Genomic DNA, 17,418 nt, shown 5'->3' with positions numbered 1-17,418 from the left:
GGGAAAAAAAAATAGACTGAGATACAAAGATCAAGGTTCAAAGCCAGCCTAGGCAGAAAAGTCCATGACATCCTTATATTTAATCAACCAACTAAAAGCCATAAATGGCAATGTAGCGCTCAAGAGATAGAACACTAGCCCAAGACATGTTTGAGTCCCAGGACCACATACATATACACACATATCACACAAACAAACAAACAAACACACACACACACACACACACACAACCTTTTACTTATATCTTGACTTAATGCCATGAAGACACGTTTGAGTCCCAGGACCACATACATATACACACATATCACACACACACACAACCTTTTACTTACATCTTGACTTAATGCCATGAAACTCCTCTGCAATTCTTTTGCAAACTCCAAATTATTTGTGACTTCCTGGTATTTAGATACAGCATCCTAAGAGAAAAAAACCAACTTTATTACAAACACAAAGAGAATCACAAAATGTTCTTATTTAAAATGATGAACATAATATCGTCAATAAAAAGTTAATTTCTTAGCTGGGCGCCAGTGGCTCACACCTGTAATCCTAGCTACTCAGGAGGCTGAGATCTGAGGATCTTGGTTCGAAGCCAGCCCAGGCAGGAAAGTCGGTGACACTCTTATCTCCAATTAACCACCAGAAAACGGGAAGTGGTGCTGTGGCTCAAAGTGGTAGAACACGAGCCTTGAGCAAAAAACACTCAGGGACAGTGCCCAGGCCCTGAGTTCAAGCCCTACAACCGACAAAAAGAAAAAGGGAAAAAAGAAAGAAAGAAAGAAATTTATTATCTTTACCAGCTGATCTTGATTGAGCCTTTCCCCTTTGTTCATTCGTTCCTGGTAATCATCAAGCTTACCCTATATTTAAAAAAAAAAAGAAAGAATTACATTCCTTATTTAAAACATGTATCAGTTTAACAATGCTAAAATGAAAAAACTCAAAGCAGTCTTCTCTCCATCTCAAATTAAATAATTTTTAGAATACTCCAGATAATATATTAAACTTACGTAAGTTTAACAGTGAAATAAATTGAAATACTTTGACCATTGTTGAACTATACTTGTAATGAAAGACACTACTCTTTATAGTAGTTTAGAAAAGGATAAGCAGGTTTAGAGAACCTATTTTTCTGAATAAACCACAAGTATAGTCGTCTTTGATAAACCTTACCCATTTATCTTGAATAACATCCATTTATCTTGAATAACGTAAGAGATACTTCCAAACTACTGTTTCACATACAGGTAACTTTGCTTTCTTACTACAAGGGTGAGGAAAAATAGCTACCTTTTTTTCCCTAAGATGAAAACTTGGGCGGTTTCTTAGGCTAGTGATAGTAAATGAGACTCCAAAGAAAAAATATTCAGGACAAGCACCAATGCTCATGCCTTATAGTCCTGTGTTCATCTCTATAATCCTAGCTGCTCAAGGCTGGGACCTGAGAAACTCCATGTGAAGACAGCCCAGCAGATAAATCCAAGAGCTCTTTAAAACTTCAGGTGTGGCTTAAGTGGCAGAATGACAGCTGTGAGCAAAAGGGGGCAAGAGACCTTGAACTCAGGTAATACAAAAGTTAAAAATTTAGTTACTATGGTAAGGATGAGAGAATAGAAAGAAAACAAAAAAAAAAAAAATAAGGAATATGAATAGGACTGAGAATGTGGCCTAGGGGTAGTGTGTTTGCCTAGTATTCATGAAGCCCTGGGTTCAATTCCACATAAACAGAAGAAGCCAGAAGTGGTGCTGTGGCTCAAATAGTAAAGTGCTACCTTTGAACAAAAGCTCAGGGACAGTGCCAGGCTGAGTGCATGCCCCAGGACTGGCCAAAAAAAAAAAGAATTATTAATATACATCTTCAAGAGGGTATCAGGGGAAGTACAGAACTCCAGGGAAAAGGGGTGAAAAAGTGTAGCAGTGGTGTTCACTGAACATTGCTAAGTGAATTATATAACTTACAGGTGGAGACAGGAGGGAGGACTGGAGAGAATGAGGGAACAGAGGGCACTGCACAAAAGGAAATGCAGGGGCTGGGAATATGGCTTAGTGGTAGGAGAGTGCTTGGCCTAGCATGCACGAAGGCCTCGGTTCGATTCCTCAGTACCACTTAAGCAGAAAAGGCTGGATGGGGCACTGTGACTCAAGTGCTCTGGGACAGTGTTCAGGCCCTGAGTTCAAGTCCTAGGACTGTCAAGAAACAAAAGTAAAAAGAAACGTACTCATTACCTAACTCCTGTAATTGTAATCCCTCTGTACATCACCTCTATAATAACAATAAATATTTTTTAAAGAATAATGAAGGGGCTGGGAGGTGGCTCAGTGGTAGAGCGCTTGCCTTGCATGCCTGAGGCCCTGGGTTCAATTCTCAGCACCACATAAGCAAAAAGAAAAAAGGAGAAAGTGGTGCCATGGCTCAAGTGGTAGAGCGCTAGCCTTGAGCTGAAGAGCTGAGGGACAGCGCCCAGGCCCAGAGTTCAGGACCCACGACTGGACCCCAAAAAAAAAAATTCAGATCAGAAATGAGGTTAAAGGCAATGACAGTGAGTTTTTTTTGGTTTTTAATTTTTTTGGGGGGATCCGGTTGTGGGGCCTGAACTCTGGGCCTGGGCACTGTCCCTCAGCTCTTCAGCTCAAGGCTAGCGCTCTACCACTTAAGCCACAGCGCCACTTCCAGCTTTTTTCTTTTTGCTTATGTGATGCTGAGGAATGGAACCCAGGGCCTCAGGCATGCAAGGCAAGCCCTCTACCACTGAGCCACCTTCCTAGCCCCAACAGTGAATTTTTACTAAGTCAAATGGCCCATTTTCTTTACACAATGTCAACTTGTACAACACCATTCTACTTTAAACTAAAAAGCCCACTTTTAGTGTAATTAGGTTACACGAGAAGTGTAGAAATCACGAGTCACTAAACCACACAGCAAAATATTCACTTTTACTCTAGACTTCAACAAAACAGTATGAAAACTCAATTCTAGCCAAGTACTGGTGGCTCAAACCTGTAATCTTAGCTTCTCAGAAAGCTGAGATCTAAGAATCAGTCAAAAGGTAGCCTGGACAGGAAAGTCATGAGACTCATTATCTCTAATTATCAGAAAACTCAAAGTGGAGCTGTGGCTCAAAGTGGTAGAACATTAGCCTTGAGCAAAAAAGCTCACGAACAGCACCCAGGCCCCGAGTTCAAGCCCCATAACTGGTCCCCCATCTCAAAAGAAAACCCTTTAATAGAGATTTTCAAAACACTCCAAAAGGGCTGGGAAGATAGCTCAGTGGTAGAGAGCTTGCCTTGCAGGCCTGAGGCCCTGGGTTTGATTCCTAAAGTAAAAAGTCGGAAGTGGCGCTGTGGTTCAAGTGGTTGAGCGCTAGCCTTGAGCTGAAGAGCTGAGGGACAGCACCCAGGCCCAGAGTTCAGGCCCCACGACTGGACCCCTCACACACAAAAAAGGTCCAAAATTCACTGCTCATGATTCCTTGTACTTATCAAGTTCAACTACCTAATCAAAAGATGTAGTGTATCAGTGGCTCTGTGGCTCAAAGTGGTAGAGCACTAGCTCTGAGCAAAAGAATTCACTGGGTGGAGTTCAAGCTCCAGGACTGACCAAAAAAAAAACAAAGTAGTACATTAAATAGAGGCTACAAATCTATGAAACATTTTTCTAAGCACAATAAAGTTTCATCAGAGCTTTAAATGGGTTCAGTAAATATTAGTACTTTCTGCACTATTATTATAAATAACTACCACCTAATCACAATTTTTTTTTGGGGGGGGGCAGTCATAGGGCTTGAACTCAGAACCTGGACACAGACCCTGAGCTCTTTTTGCTCAAAGCTAGCAATCTACCACTTTGAGCCACTGAGCCACTTCCAGGTTTCTGGCAGGTAATGGACTTTACTGCCTAGACTGGCTTTGTACCTTGATCCTCAGATCTCAGCCAACTGAATAGCTAGGATTATAGGCATAAGCCACCAGCACCCACAACATTTTTGACAGCACAGAATTCTCCTAATGGCTAAGATGTATTATCACCATATACATATGAGCTGGAAGGGGGTCTCTATTTATTATTACATATAATTAGATCTCTACATAGCAAAGACTGTCTAAGTCTGTGATTCTAAATGTGCAGTCCTCAAAGCAGTAGCAACTGAAAAACTTAGAAATTCAAGGCAACACTCCAGACCTATTCAATCAGAAACTCTGAAGTTACCATCTACTAACTAGTGTTTTATCAAGCCCTCTGGGTGATTCTATATACACCTAAGGTTTAAAAATATTCATGTAGGTCAAATGCCTCAAATTTCCTTAAAATATTAAGTCTAGTAGAACCTGGAAACAAGCATCAATGGATTAATTAATCTACTGATGGACTCACAATGCGATGGGTCATTGGGAGATGATACTGGCTTTATCTCTGTGTGTGTGTGTGTGTGTGTGTGTGTGGTGTGTGTGTGTGTGTGTGTGTGTGTGTGTTTGCGTGCACTGTGTGTATCAGTCCTGGGACTTGAAACTTAGGGACTAGCCACTGTCCCTGAGCTTTTTCACTCATAGTGCTTTACCACTTGAACCACACCATTCCATTTCTGCCTTTTTGCTGGTTAAATGGAGAATACAGTCAATTGCAGTTATGAGTCTCACAGACTTTTCTGCCCAACCTGGTAGCAAACAGTAATCTTCAGATGTCAGCCTCCAGAATAGTTAGGATTACAGAGGTGAGGCATTGGCACCTGCAGTTGGAGTGTCTTGTTCCCAACTCATCCCTCTCTCCTCTTGGCAACTACCATGAGGTAAGGAGCTTTACTCCACCCACATGGCTCTCCATCATGATGTTCTGTTTCACTGTGCCCAAGACATAGAGCCAAATGACTGGACTAAAACATCTCAAACCATAAGCCAAATCAATCTCCCCCCCACTCCTTCAAGATAATTTTCTCAGGCTGCTTTGTCACGGTGACAGAAAAGTGACTAAACACTGAAGAGTTTCTACCTAGTCCTTCTGGGTTTTTGTTTTGTTGGGGCTTTTTTGGTTGTGGGTTGAACTCATGGCCAGAATGCTGTCCCTGAGCTTTCTGCTCCAGACGAGTATTCTACCACTTTGAACCACAGAGCTCCAGTTCCAGTTTTCTGGTGGTTTAGTTGAAGGTAAGAAAGAACCTCACATACTTTCCTGCATGGGTTGGCTTCAAAACACAATCCTCAAATCTCGGCCTCCTGAGTAGCTAGGATTACAGGTATGAGCCACCAACACCCAACTAGTACATTTTGTTACATCTAGAGCTGAGAGATGGAGGTATAACTCACATGGTAGAGCACCAACTAGCCAGATAGCAAGTTCAAGTCTTAGTCTGACAAAAAAAAAATTGAGCTGAAACCCCAGAAGAGGCTTTTATAATTAAATACAGTGATAAATATGAAAAATCTGTGCTAGAATCAGAAAGCCTCTAAGCAAATAGTATTTTCAAAACATAATTTTCAAATAAAAGCTTAAATTCTAGCTCCTAAGTAGTAGCTTTAGGTGACAGGGGACATATACCATCATTTGCTATCTATTATAGAGGAGCAGCTAAGCTACCATAAGTGATTCCATCCCTATTTTCACTTTCTATTCAAATGACCAGTGAGTTCCATCGAACAAAACCAAAAGGACAAGGACAGGAGAAGGATCCATACAATATAGCTTTCTTCTTACATAAGCTAGAACATGGCTGCCTAGCTCACAGAAGTGATAAAGACGAATTGGTTAATAACTACTCATACTGAATTTATGAGTACTTCACGTTTGTTTTCTGGAAAATGGTTTTTCCTAGCATAAAGTATCTTCATCAGAAAGCCTACCAGATATTAATCTGTTCTTTCCATCTTGAAATATCCATCATGAAATTGAGCTTCAGGCTGCTTTTTCAACTACTGAACATACCGAGTATTCATTTATAGCAGGCATCACATGTATAACAGATAATAATCAGACCATCCATTTCCCAGACTACCAAGTCTTTGAAGAGGCACTATAGAACAAAGGCATAATAATATAGATGTAAAAAGACTTCAGAGATCAAAGGTAATAAAAAATTACCCAAATGTGTGCTATCCAATCCCATTCTTATCTCCTGATTGTTTTAAAGAGGTGACTTTACCCATCATTTAAATTTAAACTATCAAGATAGCCAGCTCTGCCAGTGACACTATTATCAAGCATAGTTCACTTAACTATAAATTGAAAGAGCCGTTAGTAACTTGCCCATCATAAATTCCAGAAAAATCCTTTGTGCCCCTCCTGCCCTTAGAAAGCTACTGTATCCAGCTGTTGCTACACTTCATTTCGGCCTGTGTTACTGCCATGTTCCTTCTAATCAGATTATTTTGCTGAGTCACAGAACATCTACACCAACCATTCTTTCCAAAGACTTCCAAGTTACTTTTGTTGTTGTTTTTTTATAGTACTAGAGTGTGAACTCAGGGCCTTACAGACTAGCACCCATCACTTGAGCCCATGCCCCCTGGCCCTCAACCTTTATTTTTCAGAGATGATCCTCTTAGCTCAGTTATAAACTACTGTACCCCGTATGAAATGGGATTTTTAAATCAGTACAGTAAGTTAACAGCCAAAATAGATGTCCCTCTTCAGTTTTGCTTCTTTACTGTTATATCAAAAAATTCCATAAATAATTGAAACCATTTTAATTATGTATTTAAAAATAGCAAGAGAAATGAGAATCTTTAAAAAATTAAAAAATTTTAAGCTAAACAATTGTTAACAGATATAAGGATGGTTAGGAGGGAAAAAAATCAATACCTGGATAAAACTCTAATATCAAGAGAAATTTGGAAGCTAGGCAATGGTGCTTCACCCCTATAATCCTAGCTACTCAGGAAACTAAGATCTGAGACCTGCAGTTCGAAGCCAGCCTGGGCAAAAAGTTCCAAGACTCTATCAGCAGTTAAACATCAAAAAGCCAGAACTAGAACTGTGGCTCAAATGGTAGAGGCTAGCAGCCAGGATTTGAGTTCAAGCCACAGGGCCAGTACAGGTATGATGAGACTTTTGCTGCATCTAGGAATTTTCCTGGCTAATTCTTTCTCACTTGAATTGGTGTAGTACAAGGAGAATAGGAAGTGGAGTTTCTATCATTTGAGCAAAGTCAGAATTGCTATTTCTGTAGAAAAAGCAGCCGGAGCATAGGCATTGATGACTTGAAAAATAGTATCTGGACATTATGCAGTTATGAGGGAAAGCCTTTCTGTGTGTGTGTTGTGTGTTCACATGTGCATTGGGAGTGATTAAGTTGGTTTTCATTTGTGTATGTGCACACGTGTGTGCACGCACATAGGTGCAACAAAAGTCTCATCAACTCTGAAAACACATACTATAATCCTTAGAAGATCCATCCTCTATCTTCAAACTGTTGGATGCCTGTTTAGATGGCCCTGATCTATGATGCTCCAGGAAGCAAAATATTTAACAGGATGAGTTGCATCAGAGGTAAGGGAGGGAATAGGGCACAGCTCACTGTAACATGAACATGAAAAGTTGTCCAACAATGAAATATTTTAGTGGAGAAATAAGCTCATTTATTATAGGCCCTAGAAAATAAGTTAGAACAGAAGAATGCTAGAGTTTTAAACACTAAAAAGTATGAGTTGTTAAAAAAAAAAAACTAAATCAGACATTACCTAAGGCTTCATTATAAGCAATTTAAGCCAGGTAAGCAGGAATTTAATTTCAACTAAAAGTATTAAATTAAAAACAGGGCTGGGAAGGTGGCTCAGTGGTAGAGCGCTCATCTTGTAAGCATGAGGCCCTGGGTTCGATTACCCAGCACCATATAAGAAAAAAGAAAAAAGCCGGAAGTGGTGCAGTGGCTCAAGTGGTAGAGTGCTAGCCTTGAGCTGAAGAGCTGAGGGACAGCGCCCAGGCCCAGAGTTCAGGCCCCATGACCTAAATAAATAAATAAATATAAAAATAAATTAAAAACAACAAAATAAAAATCCTGTTAAAAAAAAAACCTTACTCAACTGTCCATGCACATAAATCTGAATGAATGGAAGCAGCTGGCCCTAGTAGAAAAAGTACTGTCAAAAGAGTTCCAGCATCACTTACTTTGAATTACATTCTTAAAAAATAAAAAGCTGGCCAGGCGCTGATGGCTCCCACCTCTAATCATAGTTACTCAGAAGGCTGCGATCTGAGAATCATGGTTCAAAGCCAGCCCAGGGAAGAAAAGTCCCCATGAGACTCTTATCTACAATTAACCACCAGAAAACGGAAAGTGGCTCTGTGGCTCAAAGTCTTGAGCTGAAGAGCTGAAGGACAGTGCCCAAGCCCAGAGTTCAAGCCCTACAACTGCAAAAAAAAAGTAAAGCTAGCCAGATGCTGGTGGCCCATGCCTGTAATCCTAACTATTCAAGAGTCTGAGATCTGAGGATCACAGTTCAAAGTGAGCCCAGGCAGGAAAAGTCTGAATTTTTGCTTGTCTGGGGGCTTACACAGAGAGCCTGGGCACTGTCTAAGTCTTTTGGCCAAGGCTAATACTCTACCACTTGAGCCACAGCACCACTTCCAGCTTTTTCTGAGAAGTTTATTGGAGGTAAGACTTTTCTGCCATGGCTGGCTTCAAACCAAGATCCTCAGATCTCTGCTTCCTGAGTAGTTAGGAATATAGGTATGAGTCATCAGAGCCCAGCTTCTGTAAGACCCTTACCTCCAATTAACTACCATAAAACTGGAAGTGGTGCAGTGGCTCAAAGGGGTAGAATTCACGAGCCTTGAGCAAAAAGAGCTCAGGGACAGCACCCAGACCCTGAGTTCAAGTCCCATGACCACCAAAAGGAAAAAAAAAATCTAAAGCTAAGGGCTAGAGATGTAGATCGGCGGTAGTGTGCTTGCCTAGTATGTAAAAGGCCCTGCATTCAATCCTCAGCACAAGGGCAGACTTAAATAATGACCAGCAACAATGTTAACTTTTGAATCAAAGGATTTAACCAAGCTACACTTGAAGATGAATTCAGGTGACTGAATGGTTTATATACTTTCCTTGAAACTTCAATATCAGGAGACAATGAACTAAGCAGAAAATACTAACACATCTGCAATACCAGTACTCACGAAGTAGAGGCAAGATAAATCTCAAGTCTGAGGCTAGCCTGGGCAAAACAAAATGTTTGGTGGCACACATCTATAATCCCAGCTACTTGGGAAGCAAAAATAGGGTTCATGCCAGGCTGGGCAAAAAGGTGGTATCTCCAAACTTCAAACAATAAAATGGGTGTGGTAGTTCATGCCTGGAGTCTCAGCCGTCAGTCATAGGTAGGAGGACTGCAGGATGAGTCCTGGGTGAAATATGCAAGACAAAGAGAGGGAAGAAAGAACATGCCTGTCATCTCAGCCATCAAGAGTCATAGATAAGACAAAGAGAGGGAAGAAAGGCTGTGAACAGAACTCCATCTGTAGAGCTCTTATCGAAACAAGTGCAAAACCCTGAGTTCAATCCCCAGTAGTGCCAGGAGGGAAAAACAATGAAGTTATTGAGAAGGGTCTTCTTCACAATTTTTTTTTTGTAAATGTGTTAGTACTAGGCCTTGAACTCAGGGTCTGGGTGCTTTCTCTTAGCGTTTTTACTCAAGGCTGGTGCTCTACCTCTTGAGCAACAGCTCCACTTTCCGCCTTTTGGTAGTTAATTGGAAATAATATCTAGGACTTTCCTGCCCAGACTGCCTTCATCAACCAATGATTCTCATCTCAGCCTCTTGACTAGCTACAACTATGGAGTCACCAGAGTCCAGCTATGTTTCAGTTGTTTCTGAGTAACAATAATGAGGGGAATAAAATAAAATATCTAATAATTTATAATGGTCCTAATGAGAATTGATCCTTGTCCTCTTACAAGTCTTGCTTATACTACCTAGATTTTTGTCTTTTTCAGGTGGGCCATGGGGCTTGAACTCTGGGCCTTGGCTCTGTCCCTGAGCTCTTCAGCTCAAGGCAAGCACTCTACCAGTTGAGCCACAGCCCCACTTCTGGTTTTCTGGTGGTTAATTGGAAATGAGTGTCATGGACTTACTTGCCTGGGCTGGCTTTCAACCACCATCCTCAGAACTCAGCCTCCTGAGTAGATAGGATTACAGGCGTCTGACTGGAGATAATATTCTTATTCAGTACTTGCTAAGCAAGCAGTGTGGAATGATTTACTAATAGTCTGCTCCTAACAAGTTTATCACTTAGTAAAAGAGCCTAAAGTAGTCTAAAAAAATGTCAAAAACAAAGTATACAAACTAAAAATAAATAAATTTTAAAAAGTATACAGAAAAAAAGTATACCAGAAAACCAAAAGTGGCACTGTGGCTCACGTGGTAGAGTGCTCACCTTGAACTGAAGAGCTCAGGGACAGTGCCCAGGCTCAGAGTTCAAGCCCCGTGACCAACAAAAAAAAAAAGTATAGACAATAGTAGAAGAAATTAAAGGAAATAGATGACTCCAGTTGAGCTCAGTTAAGATGCATACCTCCCCCTTCCTCAGGAAATATGAGTTCTGAACTCTGTCCAACAAAAGTCTCTGTCTTCCATGTTTTTATATATATTGCATCCAATAAAAACACAGCTAATGGAAGAAAAACAAGAGAAGCTGAAGCCAAGCAATTTACAGTTCCAAATTCAGCTGAATGCCTCCTGTTCTCTTACTCTTCTCCGCTGACCATCTACCATCTATTTCCCCCGAGAAAAAGAGCCAGTTACAAAGAGAATGTTCAGGAGGCTGGAATAATAACTAAAGACAAAAAGGTGGTCACACCTGCTTTTTCCTGTACTGATAATGCTTTCCTCAAACTTTTTCTGCTTTGGGGCTGGGAAGTTGCCTCAGTGGTAGAGCGCTTGCCTTGCATGCCTGAGGCCCTGGGTTCAATTCCTCAGCACCACATATGCAAAAAGGAAAAAGCCGGAAGTGGCGCTGTGGCTCAAGTGGTAGGGCACTAGCCTTGAGCTGAAGAGCTGAGGGACAGTGCTCAGGCCCAGAGTTCAGGCCCCACAACCGGACCAAAAAAAAAAAAACTTTTTCTGCTTTACAACATAAAAGCTTGAGACAGCTTAAACTTTAAAGATTCATTTTACTACAAATAGTATGCCCCAATAACACCTCACTAGGACTTTACCTCACTTTTATTTGCAGAAGCCCATTACATAGACAACACACACACAGTTCAGCAACATGACATTAATAAAAATCTAACCAATAAAGAAACAAAACCTTTCTTCATGTGTATCCACTTTTAAAATAGAAAAACTGCAATTAAAAATAAGTACTTGAGGCTGGGAATGTGGCTTAGTGGTAGAGTGCTTGCCTAGCATGCATGAAGACCTGGGTTTGATTCCTCAGTACATAGCACATAAACAGGAAAGGCTAGAAGTGGCACTGTGCTCAAGTAGAGCACTAGCCTTGAGCAAAGGCGCTCAGGAACAGAGTCCAGGCTCTGAGTTCAAGACTCAGGACCAGCAACCAATCAACCAGTCAATCAATCAATGTACTTGAGGCCAGGGATCAGTGGTTCACACCAGTAATCTTAACTACTCAAGAGGCTGAAATCTGAGAATGGCAGCGCCAAGCCAGTTGGGGCAAGAAAGTCCAAGAGACTTTTTTCTTTCTTTTGCCAGAGCCTAGGCACTGTCCTTGAGCTTCTGTTGCTCAAGGCTAGCACTCTACCACTTGAGCCACAGTGCCAATTCCAGTTTTTTCTGTGTATGTGATACTAAGGAAATGAACCCAGGGCTTCATGCATGCTAGGCAACCACTCTACCACTAAGCCACATTCTCAGGCCCTCCAGGAAAGGGTCTCCAGTAACTTCCAAAAGAAGCCAAAAGTGGGGCTGTGGCTCAAGTGGTAGAGGAATAGCCATGTGCAAAAAAGCACCCAGGTGCCGGGCGCTGGCCTGTAATCCTAGCTACTCAGGAGGCTGAGATCTGAGGATCGCAGTTCAAAGCCAGCCAGGGCAGGAAAGACTGTGAGACTCCTATCTCCAATAAACCACCAGAAAACCGAAAGTGGCGCTGTAGCTCAAGTGGTGGAGCGTTCGCCTTGAGCTGAAGAGCTGAGGGACAGCGCCCAGGCCCAGAGTTCAAGCCCCACGACCGACAAAAAAAAAAAAAAAAAAGCACCCAGGCCCTGAGTTGAAGCCCCACAAAGGGCATAAAAATAGTAACAATAATACATACTTGAAACAAAGTTCTTACTTAGCTCTACGGGATAATTAAACATGGGGAACTCCACAGAAACTACAAAACATTACAAATTCTAATTACCCCCATAAAACATTGTCATAGATCCTGGAAATTACCCCTCTGACTGGGTTATTTCATATAAGCTTCTCTCTTTCCTCTTCCATTAGGTAGGTTTTACTAATTCTAGTTTGAGGTGTATTAAAGAAAAATCTTCCTGGACAAAGGTGGCTCACACCTGTAATCCTACCCATTCAGGAGACTGAGATCTAAGAGAATCACAATTCAAAGCCAGCTGGGCAGGGAAGGAAGTCCGTGAAACTCTTATCTCCAATTAACCGCCAGAAAACCAAAAAGTGTCACTGTGGCTCAAAGTAGTAGAGTACTAGTCTTGAGCAAAAGAGTTCAAGGACAGTGCCAAGGCCCTGAGTTCAAACCCCATGACCAAAAAAAAAAAAATAACCTGAAGATTCTCTAACAGGGTAGGCATCTGTGGCTCATGCCTATAATCTTAGCTTCTCAGGGGGCTGACATCTGAGGATAGAGGTTAGAAACCAGTCCGGGCGGAAAGCCCCGAAGACTCTTATCTCCAATAAACTAGTAAAAAAAAAAAAAAAAAAAGAAAGAAAAAAAAAAACAGAAGTGGCACTGTGGCTCAAATGGTAGAGCACCAGCCTGAGCAAGGCAAGGCCCAGAGTTCAAGCCCAAGGACTAGGTAAAAAAAAAAGTTCTAAAAGTATAATAAAACAAATCATGAGGAATTTGCTCTAAGTTTAATCTTTGCAAGTAAAAATATTTGACTTTGAAAGATGAAATTATCAATCGTTATCTAACACACTAATTTATTTACTTAAAATTATGACAAACTATACACTTAATCTGTAAATCACACAAAACATCATTCAAATATGTTAGGAATTATCCTAACGTAAAAATATTTTTGGCTAGGTTTTAATTCAATTCTCACTCAGGGCAATGCTTAGATTTTACTCTCTTCCAAAAAAAAAAAAAAATACACACACACATTACATGAGAAAATTCTGTTTAACTTCTCCACGTTTTACACACAAACTTCATTACAACTTCCTTTTTCCCCCAGTAACAAGGTAAATGCAAAACAAAGAACCTTGCCCTCTGCAATGCAGAGGAACAGAGAGCAAGGGAGAAGCTAACACATTACAAATCCTAAATGTCAAGAAAAACCACAGATGCCAGCCCCAAGAAAATCTGTATGTATAAAATGGTTAAGAATGGGTGTATTTCAAAGCCTCAACATAAATCCTAAATAGCTGCATCAAAAATTCTGAGGCACACTGCAGTGCTCCAGAAAGAAGTGTCCTCACTCACAAACTATGTTGTTATAAATATTAACTGCAAAGATATAAAAAAGCTAGTCTTTGTGATGTTATATAAAAACATTACTTTTTGGCTATCAGTCTGGGTTATACATTGATTATAAGCCTGTTAAATTATTTTGAGTTTTTCTTTAAAAAAAAACAAACCAAAACTAGTCTTTCATCTACCAAAGTCACTGGCCACTAAATCTATTTAATTATGTTTGTAAAGAGTATAGCCATTTTAAATGCCATCTATTAAAGCCTCCTTTATTTTAAATCTAAACTGATTGCATCTTGCAATATCAAATGAGCTCCTAGTTAAAATTAAGACTGGATTTTGTAACATATTCTTATATAGCCTAAGGCCCAATTCTGTAGAGAAGACCTGATAACAAAACTAGGTAGAATACATCATTCAATTCCCTTATTACCTATTTAAAAGGATTTGTAAATGAGATTTTACATTTGATTCTCCTTAAAACTGCTCCTTAAAACTCCTCCATTTGCTGAGCATTTATTTAGTACCCAAATTTCAAAAACCACCAAGCCACTTAGTTGCATTATATAAGAGAATCTATTTCATCCAAGTTAAACATGTATTTTCACTGAACTTTTTCCTAGTGGCTGAAACTACTAGAAAATAAGTAACTTTGTTTTTTAAATGAAGCACAATTGTTTCAATTCTGTTACAAAAATGATACTACTTATCTACTTAGTAACTTTTGTTACAACAATTTCAAATTCCAGGGAGAAAAAAATTTTGATCCAGAAAGTTCAAATGTAAACAAGTTAAGGATCAAATACAGTTCAAATATAAGTTGCTGAACTGACTGAAGAAGAAATGCAGTTTCTAAAATTTACTTTTCAGGCGCTGTGGCTCACCTCTAAAATCCTAGTACTTAGGAGACTGAGATCTGAAGATCAGAACTGAAACCCAGCCCAAGCAGGTCAAGTCCAAGACACCTTATCTCCAACTAACCCAAGAAGCCGCTGTGACTCATGACAGAGGGCTAACCATGAGCAAAAAAGCTGAAGGACAGTGCCCAAGCCCTGAGTTCAAGGCCCAGGACTGGCATCCCTCCAAAAAAAAAAAAAAAATCACTTTTACTCCATTAGGATTTATAAAGCCTAATTCAAAACAGATTTATAAAGCAAATCCTATCTTAGGTACATTATAAAGGCTTACTCCTATTGAAAAATAAATGTTACTAAATCTTTTCATAAAGAAAATAACCTATTGAATTACAAACCAAATTTACCTAGGTTTTGGAATATAGAATGCTTTGGAGTTTCTCAATAAAATGTTTTAACAGCAATTAAGCCTCATCAGTACTGTCAATTCTACTGTTTAATAAGTAGGTAGAACAGCTACATACAAGTAGGTAGCTTATCAAAAACCTTCAACCGTAACTTGACCTTTTCTGTTATTTAGTACCCAAACACTGACAGAAAAAGACACTTAAATATATGTTAATTTCGTGCAGTTAAGTGTGCAACATTACAAGACAATCTTTCAGTATGTACTAACCAAGTCAATAAAAATGATTGTATTACACTCTCCTCTATAATTTAGGAAGAGATGTTAATGTACTGTTATACACTCCTATACACAAGTGACCAGCCATGATTCAGAGCCTACAGGGGCTTATAAACTAGGGTTTGGGTTTTTTTTTTAAATACACTTTTAACACTAGAATCTGTCACTTCACAACTACACTGGCTATTCATCAACACCTGGCTTCATGTAGTTGCCTTTGGAGAATTTTCAATCCCTAATATACCCATACTTAAAACTATTATGTTGATTCCTATTCGACAAGAACAAATTTCCTAGAAATTCAAAAGGTAATCCATTCAAACATCAGCCAGATTCACAGTATTGTTTACTTTATTAGGAAATGTTTAAAAGATACTCAAATTGTCAGAGTGACCAAAAAACTAAAATCACTTGACAAATCAAGAGGCAGTGGTCTTAAGATACTCTTATTCTAAGCCATATTTGAAGTCAGCAACACTTGAGATGTTTTCACTGCTTTGTTACAACAAATCTATTATTCCACTTACTAATAAAGCACACTCGTACATCAAAATAAAAGAACTCTTAAGCTAACAGTCTCAAGTGATTGTATCTCTCAAATTAATAAATTCCAGGAAATTTAAGCAAAACTTCTAACAGAAAAGTGTCAAGGTAAATGTTCGGTTTTAAAACTAAGTAATCAGTAAATAAGCAATTACCACTAAGGCCTACCACTAAGAACACCAGTTCTTTCCAATACATTGTCCATAACCCAAATTTTTAGGCAAAAAAATTACTATCTCAATTACTTAATACTATGAGGAAGCTGGCTAAATGGCCATTTAGAATAGTTTCTTCACAATTCAAGATCTAAAAAAAAAAAAAAAAAAAACAGTGTAGTAGAGAGAAGCAAGCAGAAGTTGTCAAAGGAAGCAGTATTTTACTTTTGGAGGTAAAGGACAAAGTGACACTAAGTCACAAATTTAATAACTGCCTAATGTTGAGCCCATTTGTTTTTCTCTAGCCACTACTATCGTACCCAGGGTTGAATTACTCTCCCTGCCTTTTCTCTCCATGCATGTCCCTCAAAACAGAGTTGCCACACTGTCCGGCTCTGAAAACACAAAACAAAAGGCAGATATCTCCATGTGTGACCACCGAATGGTTCAATATTAAATGAAAAAATGTGGGTGTGGTTCGACTTTTTAGGAGGGGAGAGGGAGGCCGGCTGGGGTGGCTGCCTGGTCTCTGCCCTCCCCCTCTGCCTTCGCTTTGTGCTCACAATGCAGCTCCTGTACAACGCTTCCCTCTCGACTCGCAGCCGCCGCCATGTTAGACTCAGTCTCCATGTGCGGAGACCTAGCGACCGTCTCCGGTCTACCCTGAACCCATCACCCGGCGAACAACAATCCTTGGAGACCCCCGGCCACTTTTACAGTCCCCCAGGGGGGAAAGGTCGCTGATGAAGATCATCTCCTTACTGGGCTGGGCCTGGGCAGCCCCCCCCCGGGGGGGGGGGCACCCAGACAATTGAAACAAAGAAGGAAACATAGGAGCCCACTCGGGGGCGGTGAGGGAAGGACAGCAGAGAGGAGACCACTCCAAACGGGCCCCCCGGGTGAGCGATCCTCCCGCTCGGGGACGAAGAGCCGCACGCAGGGTAAAGGGGTGCACAAGCCCCGCGGCGTGAGGACTCAGGCCGTCCCAGCTCCACGAGGCGATCGGCTGCCCCCAAGTGTCGCACACCGCGGATCGCCCCATTTTGTTCCCTATCTGGCCCGATCGGAGCCGACGGGGCCCCACCTCGGAATCCCATTCCCTAGATCAAGGCCAGACCCACCCGGGGCTCCAGTTAACCGAGGCCTGGGGGCAGCGCGTCCGGGTCAGGTGACAGGCACCACCCCGAGGCGCCCGCTTTCTGGATCCGAAGCTCCGCCGGCCGCGGACAAGCTGGTGGGGGGGCGGGGATTCCGGGACCCAGCGAAGCCCTCCCGCTCCCGCCAAGCCGGGCACCTTTTTCTTCTCCAGGTTGCGAAGTTTCTTGTCGATCACCCCCAGGATCTGCTTCATGGCCTCGGTTTGGACGGCGCCGGTCCCGGTGGCGGGGTGTTGAGAAGCTGGCGCAGCGGCCCCGGCCCCCGCCTCGTTCCCGGAGGAACCCGACGATGGCGGTGGTGGTCCCGACGATTTGCTGCCGCTTCCGCTGTGGCTGGTGGCCGAAGGCATCTTCAGATCGGAGTGGAGGGAGAGAGAAGAAAAGCGGGAGGAAGAACAAGAGGCGGCGAGTCAGGGGACGGACGGACGGGGCGAGACGCGGGACAAAACGCGCAGCGGGCAGCGGGCGGCGGGAGCCTGCGCGAGCC

At 41.5% G+C, this 17,418-nt stretch overlaps 1 protein-coding gene across 1 annotated transcript in view; it reads right to left on the bottom strand.

The window, feature by feature from the left end:
* Positions 1-17,418, bottom strand: part of Caprin1 (cell cycle associated protein 1) — a 44,832-nt gene that overhangs the window by 26,807 nt on the left and 607 nt on the right. Inside the window, exons 2-4 of the mRNA XM_013019557.1 lie at positions 17,069-17,281; positions 801-863; positions 333-419 (exon numbers count right to left, since the gene is read on the bottom strand). Coding sequence (XP_012875011.1) covers positions 333-419; positions 801-863; positions 17,069-17,281 — 363 coding nt within the window. The remainder of the gene's footprint in view (positions 1-332; positions 420-800; positions 864-17,068; positions 17,282-17,418) is intronic.

Source organism: Dipodomys ordii, unplaced genomic scaffold, assembly GCF_000151885.1.
Source record: "Dipodomys ordii isolate 6190 unplaced genomic scaffold, Dord_2.0 Scaffold46, whole genome shotgun sequence".
In the NCBI taxonomy this organism is placed as follows: domain Eukaryota; kingdom Metazoa; phylum Chordata; class Mammalia; order Rodentia; family Heteromyidae; genus Dipodomys; species Dipodomys ordii.
The sequence above is the reverse complement of the archived record's forward strand: the minus strand, read 5'-3'. Positions and strand labels throughout refer to the sequence as shown.